The sequence below is a fragment of the Vigna unguiculata genome, chromosome 7 (assembly GCF_037176805.1).
Source record: "Vigna unguiculata cultivar grain cowpea cultivar isolate G323 ecotype 2 chromosome 7, ASM3717680v1, whole genome shotgun sequence".
Lineage (NCBI taxonomy): Eukaryota > Viridiplantae > Streptophyta > Magnoliopsida > Fabales > Fabaceae > Vigna > Vigna unguiculata.
In genome coordinates this window covers 44115681-44133634 of record NC_140798.1, presented here as the reverse complement: position 1 = coordinate 44133634, position 17954 = coordinate 44115681, and the positions used below count along the sequence as shown (strand labels likewise).

The 17954-nt window shown below is 28.6% G+C and overlaps 2 protein-coding genes across 2 annotated transcripts; both read right to left on the bottom strand.

The window, feature by feature from the left end:
- Positions 1-4981: 4981 nt before the first annotated feature.
- Positions 4982-8811, bottom strand: LOC146884890 (cysteine-rich receptor-like protein kinase 8). The gene is made up of 7 exons (XM_085676125.1): positions 7952-8811; positions 6768-6905; positions 6552-6673; positions 6046-6256; positions 5700-5934; positions 5469-5622; positions 4982-5387 (listed from the first exon to the last, which is right to left on the bottom strand). Exons 1-7 carry the CDS (start codon positions 8763-8765, stop codon positions 5055-5057), a joined length of 2007 nt encoding a protein of 668 aa, XP_085532251.1. The 5' UTR covers positions 8766-8811; the 3' UTR covers positions 4982-5054.
- A 3979-nt stretch (positions 8812-12790) lies between these two features.
- Positions 12791-16606, bottom strand: LOC114191422 (cysteine-rich receptor-like protein kinase 10). Its single transcript, XM_028080594.2, has 7 exons — positions 14791-16606; positions 14372-14506; positions 14144-14265; positions 13848-14058; positions 13499-13736; positions 13245-13410; positions 12791-13152 (listed from the first exon to the last, which is right to left on the bottom strand). Exons 1-7 carry the CDS (start codon positions 16322-16324, stop codon positions 12820-12822), a joined length of 2739 nt encoding a protein of 912 aa, XP_027936395.2. The 5' UTR covers positions 16325-16606; the 3' UTR covers positions 12791-12819.
- Between the last annotated feature and the right edge of the window lie 1348 nt (positions 16607-17954).

The following is a 17954-nucleotide window of genomic DNA, read 5'->3' as shown; positions in this document are numbered from 1 at the left end:
GGTTACTTATCAATAATAACTTTGGTATCGGTAGAATTAGGTTTAAAGTCTCGTTTAATCTCACAAAATTAAAAATTGATCTGTAACATGAAGTTTATACTTCATTTATATTATGAAATTATTTTATCTTGAATTGATATGAGATTTTTAACCGATATCTTTCATTTTTAAGATTCGTGTTTTTCCTATTTATTACAATTAACTTTATGTCATTTTCACATTTACCATTAAAAAAACCAAAATTTTAAGATGGTTTAAAAACTCAATTATTTTTTATTGAAATTCACATAATGAATGAAATAAAGAAAGTGAAAATAATAGTTAAAAATGGCTAAAGAATTAAACTACAAGTTATTTTATTTAAAAACATTAAATAAAAAATTGTAAGGTAAATTTGTTTCAAAAAAAAGTTTATCTTTGGAAGGTTTGTGTAGAACTATGTGACAACATATAAAAAGTACGTTTGAATCATAAAATTTCCTTTTGAAGTGCTATATGATTTTAGTACTCTCAAGAAAATACTCTCACACACTCTCTTTCTCTCACATATACATCCTCATCACTATATTTAATCCCTCAAATTTAACAACTATCAAATTTTTGTCTCATCCTCATTTTACCAAATAACGAGTATATATTTGAACTTGTATCTGTACCTATTTTATTATTGTTTCAATATTAATTAATTAATTTTTATAAAAATAAAATAAAATTACGGTAAAGAAAACATAATATTATCACATATTCAATATTAAAAAGATATTTGTTTCTTCAATATCAAATATTTAGAAAGAAATTATAATTATTATATATATATATATATATATATATATATCAATTATATATATTTCAAATTAGAATATCAAATCAAATTTAATGAGAACCAAATCATTTATTAAATTTACAAACACTAATGAAACCTAGTTGATAAAATTTAAAAATATTTTAAAAAAATATAAAAGAAAAATAAATATTAAATTTTAAAAATATTTTAAATGTATGTTTAATTAATTTTTTTAAATTCTAATGAAATCTTATTTTATACACTAATAAAAGTTTTACGTGATAAAAAAATTCATGACAATACATTAAATTATTATATTATGACAAATAAAATTTATTTATATAATTATAGTGATAAAATTACATGTATGATAATAATTTATAGAATAAAAATAATTATATAAAAATATACAAATAGTATTCTACATTATAAAAATAAACAACAAATAAAAATATTAAAATAATGATCAAATGTGTGTCTTAGAAAATATTTGAGAGACCATGGAATAAAATTACATAAGGGAAAACAAATGTATAAATAAGGATATGATAAGATAAAAAATACCTCCAAGATCTAAGAGAACTTTTCAAATATCAACCTAGTTGAAGGTTCTGAGATAGCAAAAATTGTTTTAACGAAACACAAGAACTTTTCACATGAAACTAAAATTAATAATAATAGAATAAAAAAATAGTTTTTCATATAACTTATTAAATGAAATGTTTATGTTATTGAACACTTAAAATGAGAGTGTTAAACATTTTCATGTGAAAATAAAATATACAATAAATAAAAATATTAAAAAATATTAGAAATAGTCAAATATGAGACATAAAAAATATTTAATTAATATACATCATTTGAACATAATTGTATAAAGATTGTGATAAGACAAAAAATATATTGGAGATGCGGATGAGTTTTAAGACAAATCAAATAATTAAAAGAAAATTAAAAAAAAATGTGTAGTGTGTGTGTGTGTGTGTGTGTATATATATATATATATATATATATATATATATATATATATATATATATATAATGTTACTTAATAGACTATGAGTAGTTTAAAGGAACGGGATATGATAGGAACGAATATTATGGCAGGTATGAGTATGAGATAGATATATACATTCCATCTCATATCAAAAAGTCGTGTATTTCTCATACTCATTGGCGGATCTTCATCCAATATTTTGGGAGTGTCAAAATTTTGGTCGAATTACTTTTTTGGTCCATTTTTTTGACCAAAAATGTTATATTGATTCTCTAATTTTTTTTCCAGTCTTAAAGTGCTCCCAATCTTTTAAAAACGGATGCAATTTGATCATTTTTATTAGATTTCTTGAAGTGAAACAAGATTTTTTCATCAAAATTGATACTAGGATTATTTTAATTACATTAACAAAGAAAATCATTATTCACAACTACAATTTTTATGGTAAAACATTGATCCAATCCAAGAAATTTAACAAAAAAAAAATCAAATTGCTTCATTCTTTCAAAAATCGGAACCAAATTGAAACTAACAAAAATTAGAGAACTAACTTGATATTTTTGAATTAAAATAAAAATCAAAAAAGTAATCCCAAATTTTTTATATAAACTAGTAAAAACATTGTATTTATTTTTGTATGATATTAAAAAATAATAAAATTATAATTATTGTTATAATTATAATTATAATTATAAAATTAAATATAAATAATTTTTATAATTTTCATTTAAAGTGATTAAATTTAAAAAAATAATTAAATAAAAAGATGGTTAAACTATCACTTAAAAAATAATATTAAGAAAATAATTATTTTTATTTAAAAAGTCAAATTAAAAAATAAATATGGACAATAAAAAAACTTTTTCTTATGTATTGATATATAATTTTTTTTAAATATTAAATTTATAAATATATTAAAAATATCAAATTTTAAAAAATATAGTTAAAATTATATAATAAATAATATAAATAAAAAAAATTGGGGGGCCATGACTCCCTAGGTCACAACGTAAATCCACTGTTGTTCGTACTTATATTTATATCCAATCCGTGTAAGGATTCTCCGTTAAGAATTCAGACAATACCTATATAGACAGATTTATTTGATATCCTTACTTACTCAAACACTTTCATTCTTTGTTCAAAAATAAAGGAGATTATAAGAGAGAAAAAAGAAAAAAAATAAAAATATTGCAATAAAATTTATCAAAAATTAAATTAGTTATTTTCTAATTTTCTAATTAAACAGTAATTCATTTCTATCAAATTGATAATAGTAGTTACTATGATAGAATATAACGCGACCAACTATGAAATCTTATTATTTAAAGTAAATTTATTGATAAAAGTAACGTATAGAACAGACAAGGAATGACCGTGACAATAAAATAATATCGTTTTCGTTAATTTAACGAAATAAATTACTTTAACTTACTTTTTAAAAAGTGAAACTAGTTTAATACAACGAAAGAGAGGAAAAATTTGATAACAATGGAGGAAAAGAGGTATGAAATCTAAACAGAAATATCTACTCGAAGTAGACCCCACATGTTATTAAGTGGGAAAAGAAGAAACATTACCAGCGACGGGCACGGACAGAAAATTGTCCACACGTTGCACCTGCACTCTACTCTCCTTATTTAATTTCTTGCGCATCCCTTACGTTTTCCATCACTTTTTTGACGTTTGAAAAATATCAGAAACAGAGGGGTAAATTTTGTTCATGATTTCAATTTTTTATTTATCAATTATAATTTTGATTCGTCTATATTTTAATTTTTTTCATCAATTTTTTTTATTATAAAGAAGTTTTTTTTTTATTTTCATATTTATCGTTAACAAAATATGCAAAACAATTAAAATTTTGATTACATTTTGTGTTTGGTGCGGAAGAATTTACTTACTTTTGAAAGAGACTGGGATATGTTTATTGCTATGATAATTGTTTCATAATTTGTGTATGAACTTTTCAATGCTTGAACTTTCAAACTTTCCACTCTTGTTTGTTGCCTCTCATGTCCGATTTTAAAATGCCGAAGAAGTTCTACCGTTTTTTTGTATTTCAGGATTTCTTTGATAAAAAAAATTGTAAAATAGAATTTGTTGATTTTTTTTATTTTTAAATTGGGTCAAGTCATTATGGAACATAATGACATTTAGAGTGAAATCGTCAACATGACCGATTTTGCTTTTTTTTTTTAAATGATTTTGTCACTTTTTAGAACGGTTGTGGTTTAAACGACGACTTTACTTTTCATTTATTTTTTTCAAACTTTTTAGTTTTTTTTTTTTATTTTTTTTCAAAATTTTCACTTTTAATTATTTTCTTTTTTAAATATTTCAGATTTCCTTTTTCCTTTTTTTAATTCAACAGTTTTGATTAGTTTTCTTATTTTTTTTATTTTTCAGTTTTGATTAATATTATTTTTTTCAATTTTCGATACCTGTTCTTGTTTTTTTTTTAATTTATAATTATTTATTTTTATAATTTTTTACTAACTTAATTATTATATTTTAATTATTAATCAATGTTAAAATATATTAATTTAATGTTTATTTTTATTCTATTAATGTTTTTTTACTGTTTATTTTTTCAATAAATTTAAACTAAAAAATTAATCAAAATGAAAAAAAAAAAAAAACAAAAAAATGAAAAAGTGAAGTCATGTAGGACGACGACTTCACTTTTTCCAAATGAACAAAACGTCCTCCCAGGTAACGACATCACCTGTTTAAAGAAAAATAAAGAAACTGAAATTGTGGAGGACGACTTCATCTTCAATGTCGTCCTCCTCCCTAACAACTTAACCCATTTTTGAAAAAAAAAAGTAACGAACCCATTTATACAAATTTGATTACAAATTGACCTCAAAATACAAAAAAAGCCAAGTTCTACACTTTGTGCCACTTTGGTCCATGTTTTGGTAAGTATGGATTTTATCTTTTTTATCTTACATATTTCGACTTTTGAGTTGTATTAATCAAACACATGACATAAATACATCAAAAATAAAAGCAAAACTTCTTCAAATTTCTTATCCTTTCATTAAGCCAGAGCACAATTAATTTCCATTTTTCTCTTAATTACTCCAAATTAATCAATCCCTTGTAACACATTAAATAAAGAGAGCCTAATTTCTCGTGTAATAGAACAAGTTACTTTAAAATCACCAAAGAATTTTTTTCAAAACAGTCACATTATTAAAAATTAAAATTATTCATAGATGATAGCCATCTACAAAGTAAATACATACTTACAATAAAAATAACCTATCATCGTGGATAAAAGTCACTAATAGACATTTCATTAATAGAAAACGGTATGGAAGCAGTCACAGATGAGTTGGAACTTGACCCGTGCTGCATGACTGTTTTCGGATCTATTGCATGAGAGAAAAATGCTGGTTCTTCAGGAGATGGCAATTCAAGTGTGAGATCATTAAGATAAGAAACAACTTCTGCAATTGTAGGTCTAACATCTGGATTTTCTTGAACACATAATAAACCAATTTCAATGCATCGAATCACTTCGGTTTGAAAATAATTTTCTTTCATATTTGATTCAAGTATAGTCAATGGTGTTCGATTCGTCCAATTTCTCCAAACCTGCAACAAATATCAAATTAATTAAAATTGAAGTTGTTGCATTTTTTTTATAGATAATATATAAGAAATTATTATACTTACATTACTCATCAAGCCTTCTTCACCTTGGTTGGGTCCATAAGAATTTCCATTTTTCTTACCGGTAATTATCTCAAGTATTATAATTCCAAAACTGAAAACATCTGATTTTTCAGAGAATTGTCCGAACATTGCATATTCAGGTGACATGTAACCACTACAAAAAAAATGGTTAAATCGTATAATGTAAAGAACTAAAAAAAATAAATTAATGAGTTAGAATTCAACACTTACTATGTTCCAACTATTCGATTAGTTTCTGCACGATTTTGATCTATGTCGACAATTCTAGCCAATCCAAAATCTGATATTTTAGGATTCATATTTTCATCCAATAAAATATTACTGGGTTTAAGATCACGATGAATAATTTTAAGTCGAGAATATTCATGTAAATAAAGAATTCCAAGAGCAGTTCCTCCAATAATTTTGTAGCGTTGATACCAACTTAATTTCTCCTGTTGATCAGCTGTTATATCAAATAAAACAAGAGTAAGTGATCTTTTATAGTAATATTAAGTTGAATTACATGCATGAATAATTTAAATTATTAAAAAATTCAAGGTTAAAAGGTGTTTACCAAATAAAAAGTAGTCCAAACTACCATTTGATACATATTCATAAATAAGAATTTTCTCTTCTTCTTCCAAACAAAATCCTATGAATGCCACGAGATTTTTATGTTGGAGCTTGGCTATCAATAAAATTTCATTTTTGAACTCAACTGAACCTTGTCTAGAACTTGTTGAAAGTCTTTTAACAGCTATATATCGTCCATCGAGAAGAATACCCTATAAATAAAAATCAGACTTTAAACATGATCACCTAATATAAAGGATGATGGTACTATGACTCTCATATTTTGACTCTCTTTATTTACTCTTTCACGTGCTTTTATGTGGGTCATTAATTAATATATCAGTATATTTTTCTTTGAAAGAATCAATGACCCATAGTAAGTCACATCAGAAAGTAAAGGAAGAGAGTCAAAAAATAGAATTCAAAGTATAATTTTCCAAATATAAATTTATTATAAAAAAACTATTATTTAAAAAATATTACTAAAAGATAAATTTATCATTTTACCTTATAAACCTCTCCAAATCCACCTTTCCCAATCTTGTTCTCAAGGGAAAAGTTATTTGTTGCTACTTTAATCGTGGCCAAATCAAATTGCAACCCTTCTAGAGTGGAACTTTCTTCCCCAACTGAACCAATATGTATGAAATAAGTTTACGAACCTTTTAAAGTCTTGCAATCAATAATTAAAACTGAAGTTTCTTTTAGAATTGTAATACATACAATTTTTTCTAAGAAGAATCTTACGACTCTTTCTCGCTCTTCTCCTGAGAATATAATAAAATATACTCAAGAAAGTCGCCAAACTGACAATGGGAACAACAATTAAGGTAATTGTTCGAGATCGACTTCTTTTATTTTCTGCACAAGAAGTTTATATGTCATTCGTATACAAATAACATTTGCGATTCAGTGCGGATAATAATAAATAGATATAATAACAATAATAATATGTCTTGTTATATATATATATATATATATATATATATATATATATATATATATATATATATATATATATATATATATTAATAATATAGTACATTTCCATGGAATAAAGCAATATAAACTTTATTATCCCGGAAGGATAAAGAACAGAATGAAAATGCTTTTTTGTTTAAATATTACAAACAATTACATTACATTCTTCTTTCGATTCTCGTTTCAACTTATTACCAACAGATTTATGCAAGTGTTATGAGACTTAAATTAATAAAGAAGAGGTTTTTACTCAAGTTCATCTAATAATGTAAGAAATAAAATTTTAAACCTATTTTAATTTATAAAATAAAATTTACATTTCATTTATATAGTATGAAACATTTATATAGTATGAAATAGATGCGGGACTTCCACGAAAGAAACAACATAAGACAAGAAAACAACTTATTCTTATAATGAATTAATATTTACTCATTTTTGTTTTTATGTCACTGTAATTTTTACTTTTATTTCTTGTTATTTATTTTAATTTATTACACCAACAATTTTTTTTTAAATTCATTTCGGTCTTTATATAATTTTAAATAACAAAGGTAGATGCATTAAAAACATACGTATACAAACGAAAATAAGTAATTTCCAAATATAAAATATAAACATATAGAGTTTATATAATTAATAATTTTTAATAAAAAATATTTTAACAGTATCTGCTGAACGAGTTTTTTCAATTAAAAAGAAATTGAAAATTAAAGTAAGAAAAATGTTTAAATTCTTATATGATCTGTTATGGCTTAAAAAAATAGAAAATATTTTTTGATAAACATTTTTAATTTCTTTTATAAAAATGGTTGTTTATTGTCAAATAACACCGTGAAAAGTGTATTTTTTACGAGAATAGTGAAAAATCAAATCTTAATTCAGCCGGCAGATGACAGAAGCATATAATATTAAACATAACTCACCTCCTGAATTGGGCGGAGGAACGAGTCCTGCCGGTGATGGTGTTGGTGCCGTGGAAAGGGATCGAAAAAAAGGGTAAATTTCAAACCTGATGATGCAGTTTGGGTAATAAACTCTTCCTCCCTGAGATCCTGCACAGCACTCTGGAAGATCGGAATTTATCAAGCTATCCAGACAGCTTCTGCAATCTCCGGGAGACAGGTCTTGTGTGCACTGAGCAAGACAATAAAGGTTCTGAAATATGTCTATGCTTATTTCTCTTGTGCCGAACTTTTTAGCACCAGTAGGAAAATCGGCTGCTTCATCCGCAGTTTTGTTCATGGTGTCATACAGTAAACTCTTGAAGCTTTCTTGGTTGGTCATATTGGTGGGGTTCCAAAGGGCATAACCAGCTTGCATGGTTAGGGTGGAGAAGAAAGAACGGTTGGAATACCTAACTATGCACTCGTCGTAATACACCACTGCAGCTTTGGACAAGGTGCAGTCTGCGTGTGTGGATAGTCTCTGTGTTGCGTTCCCGACACAGTGATTGCATAGGTCGGAGGGGATGTCACCCCTGCACATGAATAATCCGTACACTGTGTCGGAAGAGTTTGTCCCCGTGATGGTGTTGTTGAAGAATTCGACATTGCTGGAGGCTTCCGAAGTTAAGGAAGAGAAGAGGGTTGTGAGGTGGCTTTGGAAGGTGCTATTGGGAGTGAATTTGTTTGTTGAACAGACTTGGTACTGATAAGAAAGACCCTGTGCGCTGGTGGCAGTGAAGTTGAAGGTGATAGAAAAGATAAAGGGTATCACGTATTTGAGATACGAAGCCATGGATGAGTTCAGAGAATGGTTCTTTGAGTCTGGTTCATATGATGAGATGGAGTAGAATTTAAGGGTCACCAAACAAAGACTTTTATCTATTATACTAAATTTCTTTCTTACCCGTAACTCGGTCTTAAGAGTATGATTTAATAAATGGTAACGCATTTTATTAAATAATTTCTTTAGGATTCTAACACATGAATGATAAATCATGGAGATAATCTCAATAAATATTGACAGAAAATTGCCCAAGATTGCACCTGAATCATTTTCAGGAGACTTTTGGTCCATCTTTATAAAAATAAAAAAATGGAGAAAAAAAAACAGTACAAGAAATTTTTCCACACATGGAGTGGAGTCCGTCATTCTAGGGAGACTTTTCATCGTTTATTTTCTCGCTTGTTCCAAACGTTTCCATCGCAAATATGTTATTCGTCATCTAAGATATGGTATTTTTATTTTATGATTATAAAATCATATTCTTTTTCAGAGATTTCTATGGAAAATATTAAAATTATTTTTTTGCTTTTCTATTTACTATACAAAATTTGAAAAAAAAAATACAGATGAAATGATTTTTTATAAGTAAAAAAATGAAACGGAAAAATGAAAAAAATTACCTACTAATATATTATGATTATTCATCTCAATTATAATTTCGGCTCTTTGATTTTTTTTATTATCTATTTTTCTTATTTTAATTGATTTTTTATGTCTTTTTAATTAAACTTTTAAATTTATATTTTTTACAATAAATAATTAAAGTTTTAAGATGATTTAAAAGGTCAAAATTTTGATTAAATTTAAATGTGGCTCTGTGATTCAGTCGCCGTAACATTCAGGGAAATGAAGAAAGAAAAAAAGGGTGTGACGTAGCATTACGTGGGAATGCAGAGATAAGATAATGAGAAGCTATTTAACAAATATGAGTGATATATTTGCCAAATAAGTTTTTTAGATGCTCTTAAATATAAGGGTTAATGTGATCGATCACAACCATTGGTCTTAAATCATTATGAGATTACAAAAGATAAAAATTAAGGCTAAACTAAGTAAATAAGGTCTTATATTACCCTAAATTTTTCTACTTTATTAATTTAATTCTTTCCTATATTGATAAAAAAATTACAAATTTTACGCCCAAATACAATTCTTTTTTGTTTACATTTGCACAGTTTCTGTTTTCTTACGGTCGTAGTATGATTAGAGATGGTAAATAAATTCGATCCGTGGGTATTATTCGAATCCGGGAATCTCCATATTGACTGGGTATGGGTATGGGTATGGGTATGGGGAATTTCCGACTTTTTCAATTGGGTACGGGAATGGATATGAGGATGTACATATCCCCACCATAATACCCGTCCTCATTTAAATTATTAAAATATTCACAATTAGTTAAGTAACCATATATATATATATATATATATATATATATATATATATATATATATATTTTCTATTTTTTATTTCTTCTAATTATTTGATTTGTCATGAAACTCATTCGCATCTCTAATATATTTTTTATGTTATCATAACCTTTATGTAATTATGTTAAAATGATGTATATTAATTAAAAAAAAATTATGCCTCACATTTGAATATTTCTATTCTTTTTTAATATTTTTATTTATTATATATTTTTCTTTTACATTAAGGTAATATAAAAAAAATTATTTATTATTATTAATTTTTGTTTAATTTGAAGAACTCTTTTGTTTTGTTAAAATAATTTTCGTTATTTTTCAACCATTGAGTATATATTTTGATATTTGAAAAGTTTTCTTAGATCTCTAAGGTATTTTTCATCTCAGCATACCCTTAATTATACATTTGATTTACTTTGTACGATTTTTTTCAACCGTCTCTCAAATTATTTCTAAGACACACATTTGTTAATTTTTTAATATTTTTATTTATTGTTTATTTTCATCATGTAGAATAATATTTCGATATATTCTATCTAATTATTTTTTATTTTCTAACTCATTATTAATCATAAGGTAATTTTTATACTTTAATTGTATAAATAACTTTTATTTACTATAATATAAAATTTAATGTAATTTCTATGAATATTTTTTTGTCACTATCCAACATATATTAGAGTTCAAAAGATATAAAATCTATGTCAAAACTTTATTATTATGTTTATTATTTGTTCTTTGTGTCATTTTGATTAAGTGATGCATTATAACTTTTATTAGTGTATAAATAAGAGATTCATTAGAATTAAAAAAATTGAAGTAAACAAACATTTAAAATATATTTTAATTTGAATATTTGTTTTCCTTTTATATTTTTTTTTAAAATAATTTTTAATTTTATCAACTAAGTTTCATTAATGTTTGTAGTTTGCAAATTTAATAAATGTTTTGGTTCTCATGAAATTTTATTTGGTATTCTAATATAAAATGTAAACAATTATAATTTATTTCAAAGTATTTGATATGGAAGAAACAATCATCCTTCTAATATTGAATATTTGATAATATTATGTTTTCTTTGTTGTAATTTTTTCTTTTATAAAAATAAATATTAAAGTAATTAGAACACGGGTACGGGTATGAGTACAAGATTATACTCGTTACCCAGTGGAGATGGGGATGAGACAAAAGTTTTATAACCGTTGGATCTGGGTATGGGGATGAGGATGAATTTTTTCTGCGAGAATGAGTATGGGATAGCGAAACTCGTCCCCGCCCCGCCAGGTTGCCATCCCTAAGTATGATTGAACAATTTTAGCTCCTAAATGCCTTCTATCTGTGCGTGAATATGGTTGGGGTGCCAAAACGGGTTGGCCAACGGGCCAACGGGCCAACCTGTTAATGTATAAATATATAATAGTATTATAATTTAAATTATTAATATCTACAAATCAAATTTAAATTATTAGTTATAATTGAACAATTTAATATGTAAATTTGATAATTATTTTAACTTATCTAATTAAAAACATTAACTAATCAATTAAAAATTTAAAAAATATTTTATTTGATTAAATATGACTTTAATAATAATTTATATGTATATATAAACAAATTTAAAAAATAAAATAAATTAAAAAATTTGAAAACAAATTAAAAAACTCCTAAAAAGGAAAAAAAAAACTGGACGGGTCAGTCCGACCCTATTCATTAGCCTGTCCTATACGGGACAGGTTGTGATTATTAGCCCGCTTCTGTTTGATGGGCCAGCTCGGCTCGACCTGTTTTTAACGGACCACATACGAACCATGCCAAAATAGATCGAGCTAACCCGTTTTACCACCCCTAAATATGACCATTTACTGTACTTAAACTGGAACATCTATCTTCATTTACTGTACATAAAATTCTGAATTTTATTATGAGTTTATGAAGAACTCAAGAATTTAGTTGTCCAAACTCAGTGATTCTCAAATTCAAATTTTGAATTTTATGATGAATATCGGAAGAACTCAGAGCCAAAATTGAAGTTATATTGTTCCAATTTTCTAATATTGTCTATTAGAAAATGCAAATGTTCGATGGATTTGTTACAATTTAATGCGTACAGTTGAAGTGTATGTAGCATGATGGCAACTGGACGGGCCGGCAGGGATTTTGCAATTTCATATATTATCGGGCAGATATGTAAATTTTTATATTTACTTTCATTTTCGACCGAAAAAATGGAAATTTTTTATACTCATTCTTATATCTAATTAATATTCGGAGATTTTTTACATTCATTCTTATATCTAATTAATATGAAAATTTCAGTTAAAATAAAGACAAATTCAAATAATATTCATAAAAATGAGTTTATTTCATCTCTAAACATAAGTAACAAATAAAACGGCAAAATGGTATTATCAAGGAAAGAATTTAGTTAGAGAAATATCGGTGACGGAATCACTGATATTATCCAATTCTTTATCGTTCGTCATGTTGACTTGTTCTCTGTTAAATCTCCATCAATACATAAGCATTAATCTCCATCAATGTTAAATGAAAGTTTATTAAACTTTACAAAGATAAATTATAACTTTCTTTGAGGAATAAACAAAAAAATTAATGCTATCAAATAAGAAATTAATGAATTATCTTGGATAAAAATTACTTACAGACATCTCATTAATAGATACCTGATGGTGATCATTGTTATCTTGACTGGAACTTGATCCTTGCTTAGGAATTATCGGATGACCTATGTTCTGCATGAAAAGTGTTGGATCTTGTGGAGACGATAATTCTAGTGATCCATTGTTAAGATATGAAACCACAGTTGCCATTGTAGGTCTAATATTTGGATTTTCTTGAATACATAACAAACCAATATGAATACATTTTAGAACTTCCACTTCCGAAAAGTTTTCCTTTATGTTGGAGTCCAAGATGCCTAATAATCTTTGATCTTTCCATTGTCTCCAAACCTATAACAAATTATGAAAATGGATATTTATGAAGGAGTATATATATATATTTGTGCAATTATTATTAAAAAGTTCCGAATTGCCATACTTACATAACCCATGAAGCCTTCCACAATAGTACCTGATTCATCTTGTGATTCATAAGCATTCACATTCCTTTTTCCAGTAACAATTTCAAGAACCATGATACCAAAACTGAAAACATCTGACTTTTCAGAAAATTGTCCAAGCATAGCATATTCTGGTGACATGTAACCACTATAAAAAATATAAATTAGCTAACAAATATGTATAAAAGTGAGACAAACAAATTTTTTTTAAAAAATAAATAAGGGAGAAAACTTACTATGTTCCAACAATTTTGTTAGTATTTCCACGATCTTGATCCAAATCAACAATTTTAGCCATGCCGAAGTCTGATATTTTGGGATTCATGTTCTCATCTAATAAAACATTACTAGGTTTAAGATCTCGATGTATAATTTTAAGTCGTGAATAATCATGTAAATATAAAATTCCTAGAGCAATTCCTTCTATAATCTTGTATCGCTCGGACCAACTTAACTTTTGCGGTTGAGTGTCGTCTGCAAAACATTTTGAATGAATAAGAAAATTAATTATAATTATATAAAAGAAATACATAATATTTAAATCACTTTAACTAATTAAAAAGTTTAAGGTGAAAGATATCTAACCAAATAAAAGATAATCAAGACTTCCTTTCTGCATATATTCATAAATAAGAACTTTTTCCTCCTCTTCTAAGCAAAATCCTATAAATGCCACAAGATTTTTGTGTTGTAACTTGGCTATTAATAAAACTTCGTTTTTGAATTCTGTTGAACCTTGCTTAGAACATCTTGAAAGCCTTTTAATAGCTACTTGTCGTCCATCAGACAAAATGCCCTAAAAAATGTATAAAGTATCATTTTGTTTGTACTGTAACAAAATAAAGAAAGTATAAATAAAAAAAATTATCACATTTTCTTACCTTGTAAACTTCTCCAAATCCCCCTTTGCCAATCTTATTCTGATGGGAAAAATTATTCGTTGCTGCTTTAACCATATTCAGATGAAATTGCAAGCCCTTTAAAGTGACACTTTCATGACCAACTATACCAAAATATTGTTAAATTAGTTCAGTTTGAAAAATCTATGAAACTCACATGTAAATAATTGTAGATTGATTTGTTGTTGCAACCATATTCCCAATACTTACAAATTTTTCTGAGAAGAGTGTTATAGCTACTTTTTCTTGCATTTCTCCGTCTTAAATAGCAGCAAAAGGAAAGCAATACCAGCGAGAGAGCCACAAAGAAAACAATTAAGATAATCATGCTTGACCTACCTTTTCCTACAAATTAACACGCCTCATTAATTCAGGCCTCAATAATAACTGTTAACGATTCATAATAGCAATACTAAATGTATCTTGCCATAGGAATAGAAAAACAACTAATTATTATGAAATACAAGTATTTTACCTTGTTCTCTGTTGCAGTGTTTTTCATAGAATTAAATGTTTTGGAATAGCTAAATGACATTTTAAAAAAAGAAAATATCTTTTGGCTTTTGGGAGCAGGGAGCATATGAATTAGGTGATTATTTATGGAAATACTGATAGAATCAGAAGATTACCTGTAGCAGGGCTTTTGGCTTCAATTTGGTGATCACTGGTGTTACCAGGGGACAATCCAAACGTCATATAGCAGCTAGGATAAAATACTTTCCCCACTGGACTCGCCAAACAACACCATGGAATTTCGTTGAAAATCCTGTCTAGACAGATTTGGCATGTGAAACCATCTATATTTGGCGTGCACTGAGCAAGAGTATAGAGGCTTTGGTGATCATTGAGTTTTTCTTCCTTTGTTCCATAGTTCTTAAACGCTCCCCCAGTATCCATCTGTGCTTCATATAAAGCCTTGGCCAAAGTCCAAGTGAAGAATCTCTGGTGCAGATTGGGGGCTGAAGTATTTTCTACATCCAAGCGGTGATAGGTAGGACTGATTTCCAGTGTGGAGGGAAATGGGTGATTGGAATAGCGAAGAAAACAGTTATTGTACCAAATAACTGCCTCTTTGGAAGAGCGGCACTCTGTGGCTATTCGTTTGGTTGCATCTAAGACACATAGTCGACAGAGATCTGGAGAAAGATCCCCCCGACACATGAAGAGGCCACTCACCGTGTCGACGGTGGTGTTGTAGAAACGGGGCTTGGTGGTGGAGTTGGAAGACAAGTAAGTGAAGAGTGTCGCGAGATTCGACAGAAAAGCGCTGTCGGCGGTGATCATGGCTTTGTTGCTGGAACTGGAACAGTTGTGTGAAAGATAACGAGGTTGTTGGGAATCTGTGTTGGAAGAATCAGGGACCAGAACAGGTTCGGGAGGTGCGGGAGTAGTAGTTGGGCGATAGAAAGGGTAGACTTCGCACCTCAAGCTACAGCTTAACAAACGATACCTAGGTAGACAGCTGTTATCTTGAGCACCCGGCATCATATAATTTAAACATTTTCTGCAGTCATGGGGTGAGAGATCAGGTGTGCATTGAGCTTGACAGTAAAGGGTCTGAAACCCAGACATCCTTGCTTCCCTTGTGGCATACTTCTTCACACCAATAGGAGATTCGGCTGCCTCATCCACCGCTTCCTTACATGTTTTGTATAAAAACCTGTTCGAGTCTTTCTGCGTGGGCTCACTTTTAGGGTCGCAAATGTTGGAAGTGGGAAAGTTTGGATACAGATTAAGCTCGGAGAAGAAATAACGGTTGGAAAAGCGAAACATGCAGTTGCCGTACCCAATCACTGCATCTGTGGTCAAGGAACAATTTGGATATGCATCTGGGTCTGAAAATATTGCATTGGTTGCGTTTGCCACGCACTCGCTGCAAAGCTCAGGGGGGACGTCACCCGAGCAGAAGAACATCCCATACACAGTGTTGGAGTGGGTTGTACCGGTGACTGTGGTGTTGTAGAATTGCTTGTTAGCGGTGGCGTTGGAAGATAAATATGACAGAAGGGTCCTCACGTTCGATTGGAAATCGCTGTTTCGAGTGGTTAGGCTTTCTGAACAATTATAGCCCGAAAAATCATAGCCGAACTGTGCTTCAGTGGCTACGAAATTGATGGTGAAGCTGAGAAGTGCAAATATGTGAATAAGGGTAAAGGAGGCCATGTACGCTACAATGCAGTAGTGTGTTTTGCAATTTTATTAACTATTGGGAATTTGCAATGGCCAGTTACTGTACTTAAACTAGAACATCTTGATTACCCAGCAGAAGAAAGTAGGTAGACGACACAAGTGAACGGACCGGTGAATCATAAATAAAATTATGTCTTCTATCTTCCTGGAAGGTGTACTTTTGAGCATGAGGGTTGAGGTGTAGTCCTCCCAATATTTAATTTTGCTGTTCACATTCTTGTTTGGGATGCTCCTTGAATTTGGCTATGTATAGCTGGCTAGCATTACACAATGAAAACAATTTTTCATGCTATCTTATGGGGAAAAGAAAAGTTAGGAATAAATAAAATCAATCACGTGCGTGACTCAACCTATCTTAAGAAAATAATTTTCCTAATCTATACACGCTGTCAAACTTAGATCAGTCAATCTTTCAGTCGAATTCCACCCAATATTTTTGTTCTTAGGAAGAGGGAACTTTACTGTGCTAGAAATCTCGGAAATACATTGCAGGTAGGCATGCTAAAAATGGCAAAAGAAAGAAAACATCTTCAAAGAGAGAATAGTCGTCTTTGTCTCAAGAGTAATCATAATTTGACAATCAAAATTTTTTACAAACTTTCATTACCCTTCCTTCTTTCTTTTCTTTCATAAATACAAGAAGTTTACTTTTCTTATTATTATTTTACCTTTACATTGTAGTGTCAAATGAATGAATAATGTGTGTGAAAATATGATTACTCTTATCTTAATACATGATTGTATCTATTGAGATAATCAATATTTGAAAAGTAGTCTATAGACACTTTACTAAATATTTGAGAACTCATTATTAAGGAAAATATGCCGTGTTATTTGGAATACTTCAAAATTATTGTAAATTCAAATGAGTCTAAATCTCATAGTAAAAATGACAAAGTTCAGTATATCATACAAGGATAAAACACAAAAATCTATTGTCTTAAGATTTTAGGTTAAGAGTAGTGTTAATATGATTTGGCTCAGATCTTATTGGTATTATATCTTCCAAAGAATTTTTGTAGACCTAACAAAAGGATCAATCATAAGGATCAATCATAGTGGAGGACATAGACAGTTGGTCATCAACATTAGTATATAGGAAGATGAAACCTGAGAATTATGAACTTGAAAAGAATGCTGAAAATCCTGATTGAAGCGGTGCCAACAATCGGACGCAAGATGTCTTGTTTTGTGACTGACATCGAGGCCTAGGTATGGATTGAGAAGGTGATCGAGTGGTTTGCCAGGTCGAGCGATTGTTGTTTCTGGAAAAGAAAGAATGTATTCCATAAGTGTTGTTGTATCCTGAAAAAGGTTTCCCTAGTGCGATGATTCTGCCTTTCGCGAGTGTTTTTGTTTCAGGAGTGCTGAGTTATATTCGCTTGAATCGTGAGATCAATTTGTCTATGTCTCTCAATTCCTTCTTCTTGAGCAAGGAGGAAACTTCAATCTCGGTAACAGGAATAAGGGTTAAGACGAGAAAGAGGTTACAAACGCATCATATTCATCAAGTAAGCCAATGACTTCAATATATTCTTCATCAGTGATATTATATCCAGGAGCAAGAACAGAATTGACTGTGCTTTTAATGTCAAGAACATAC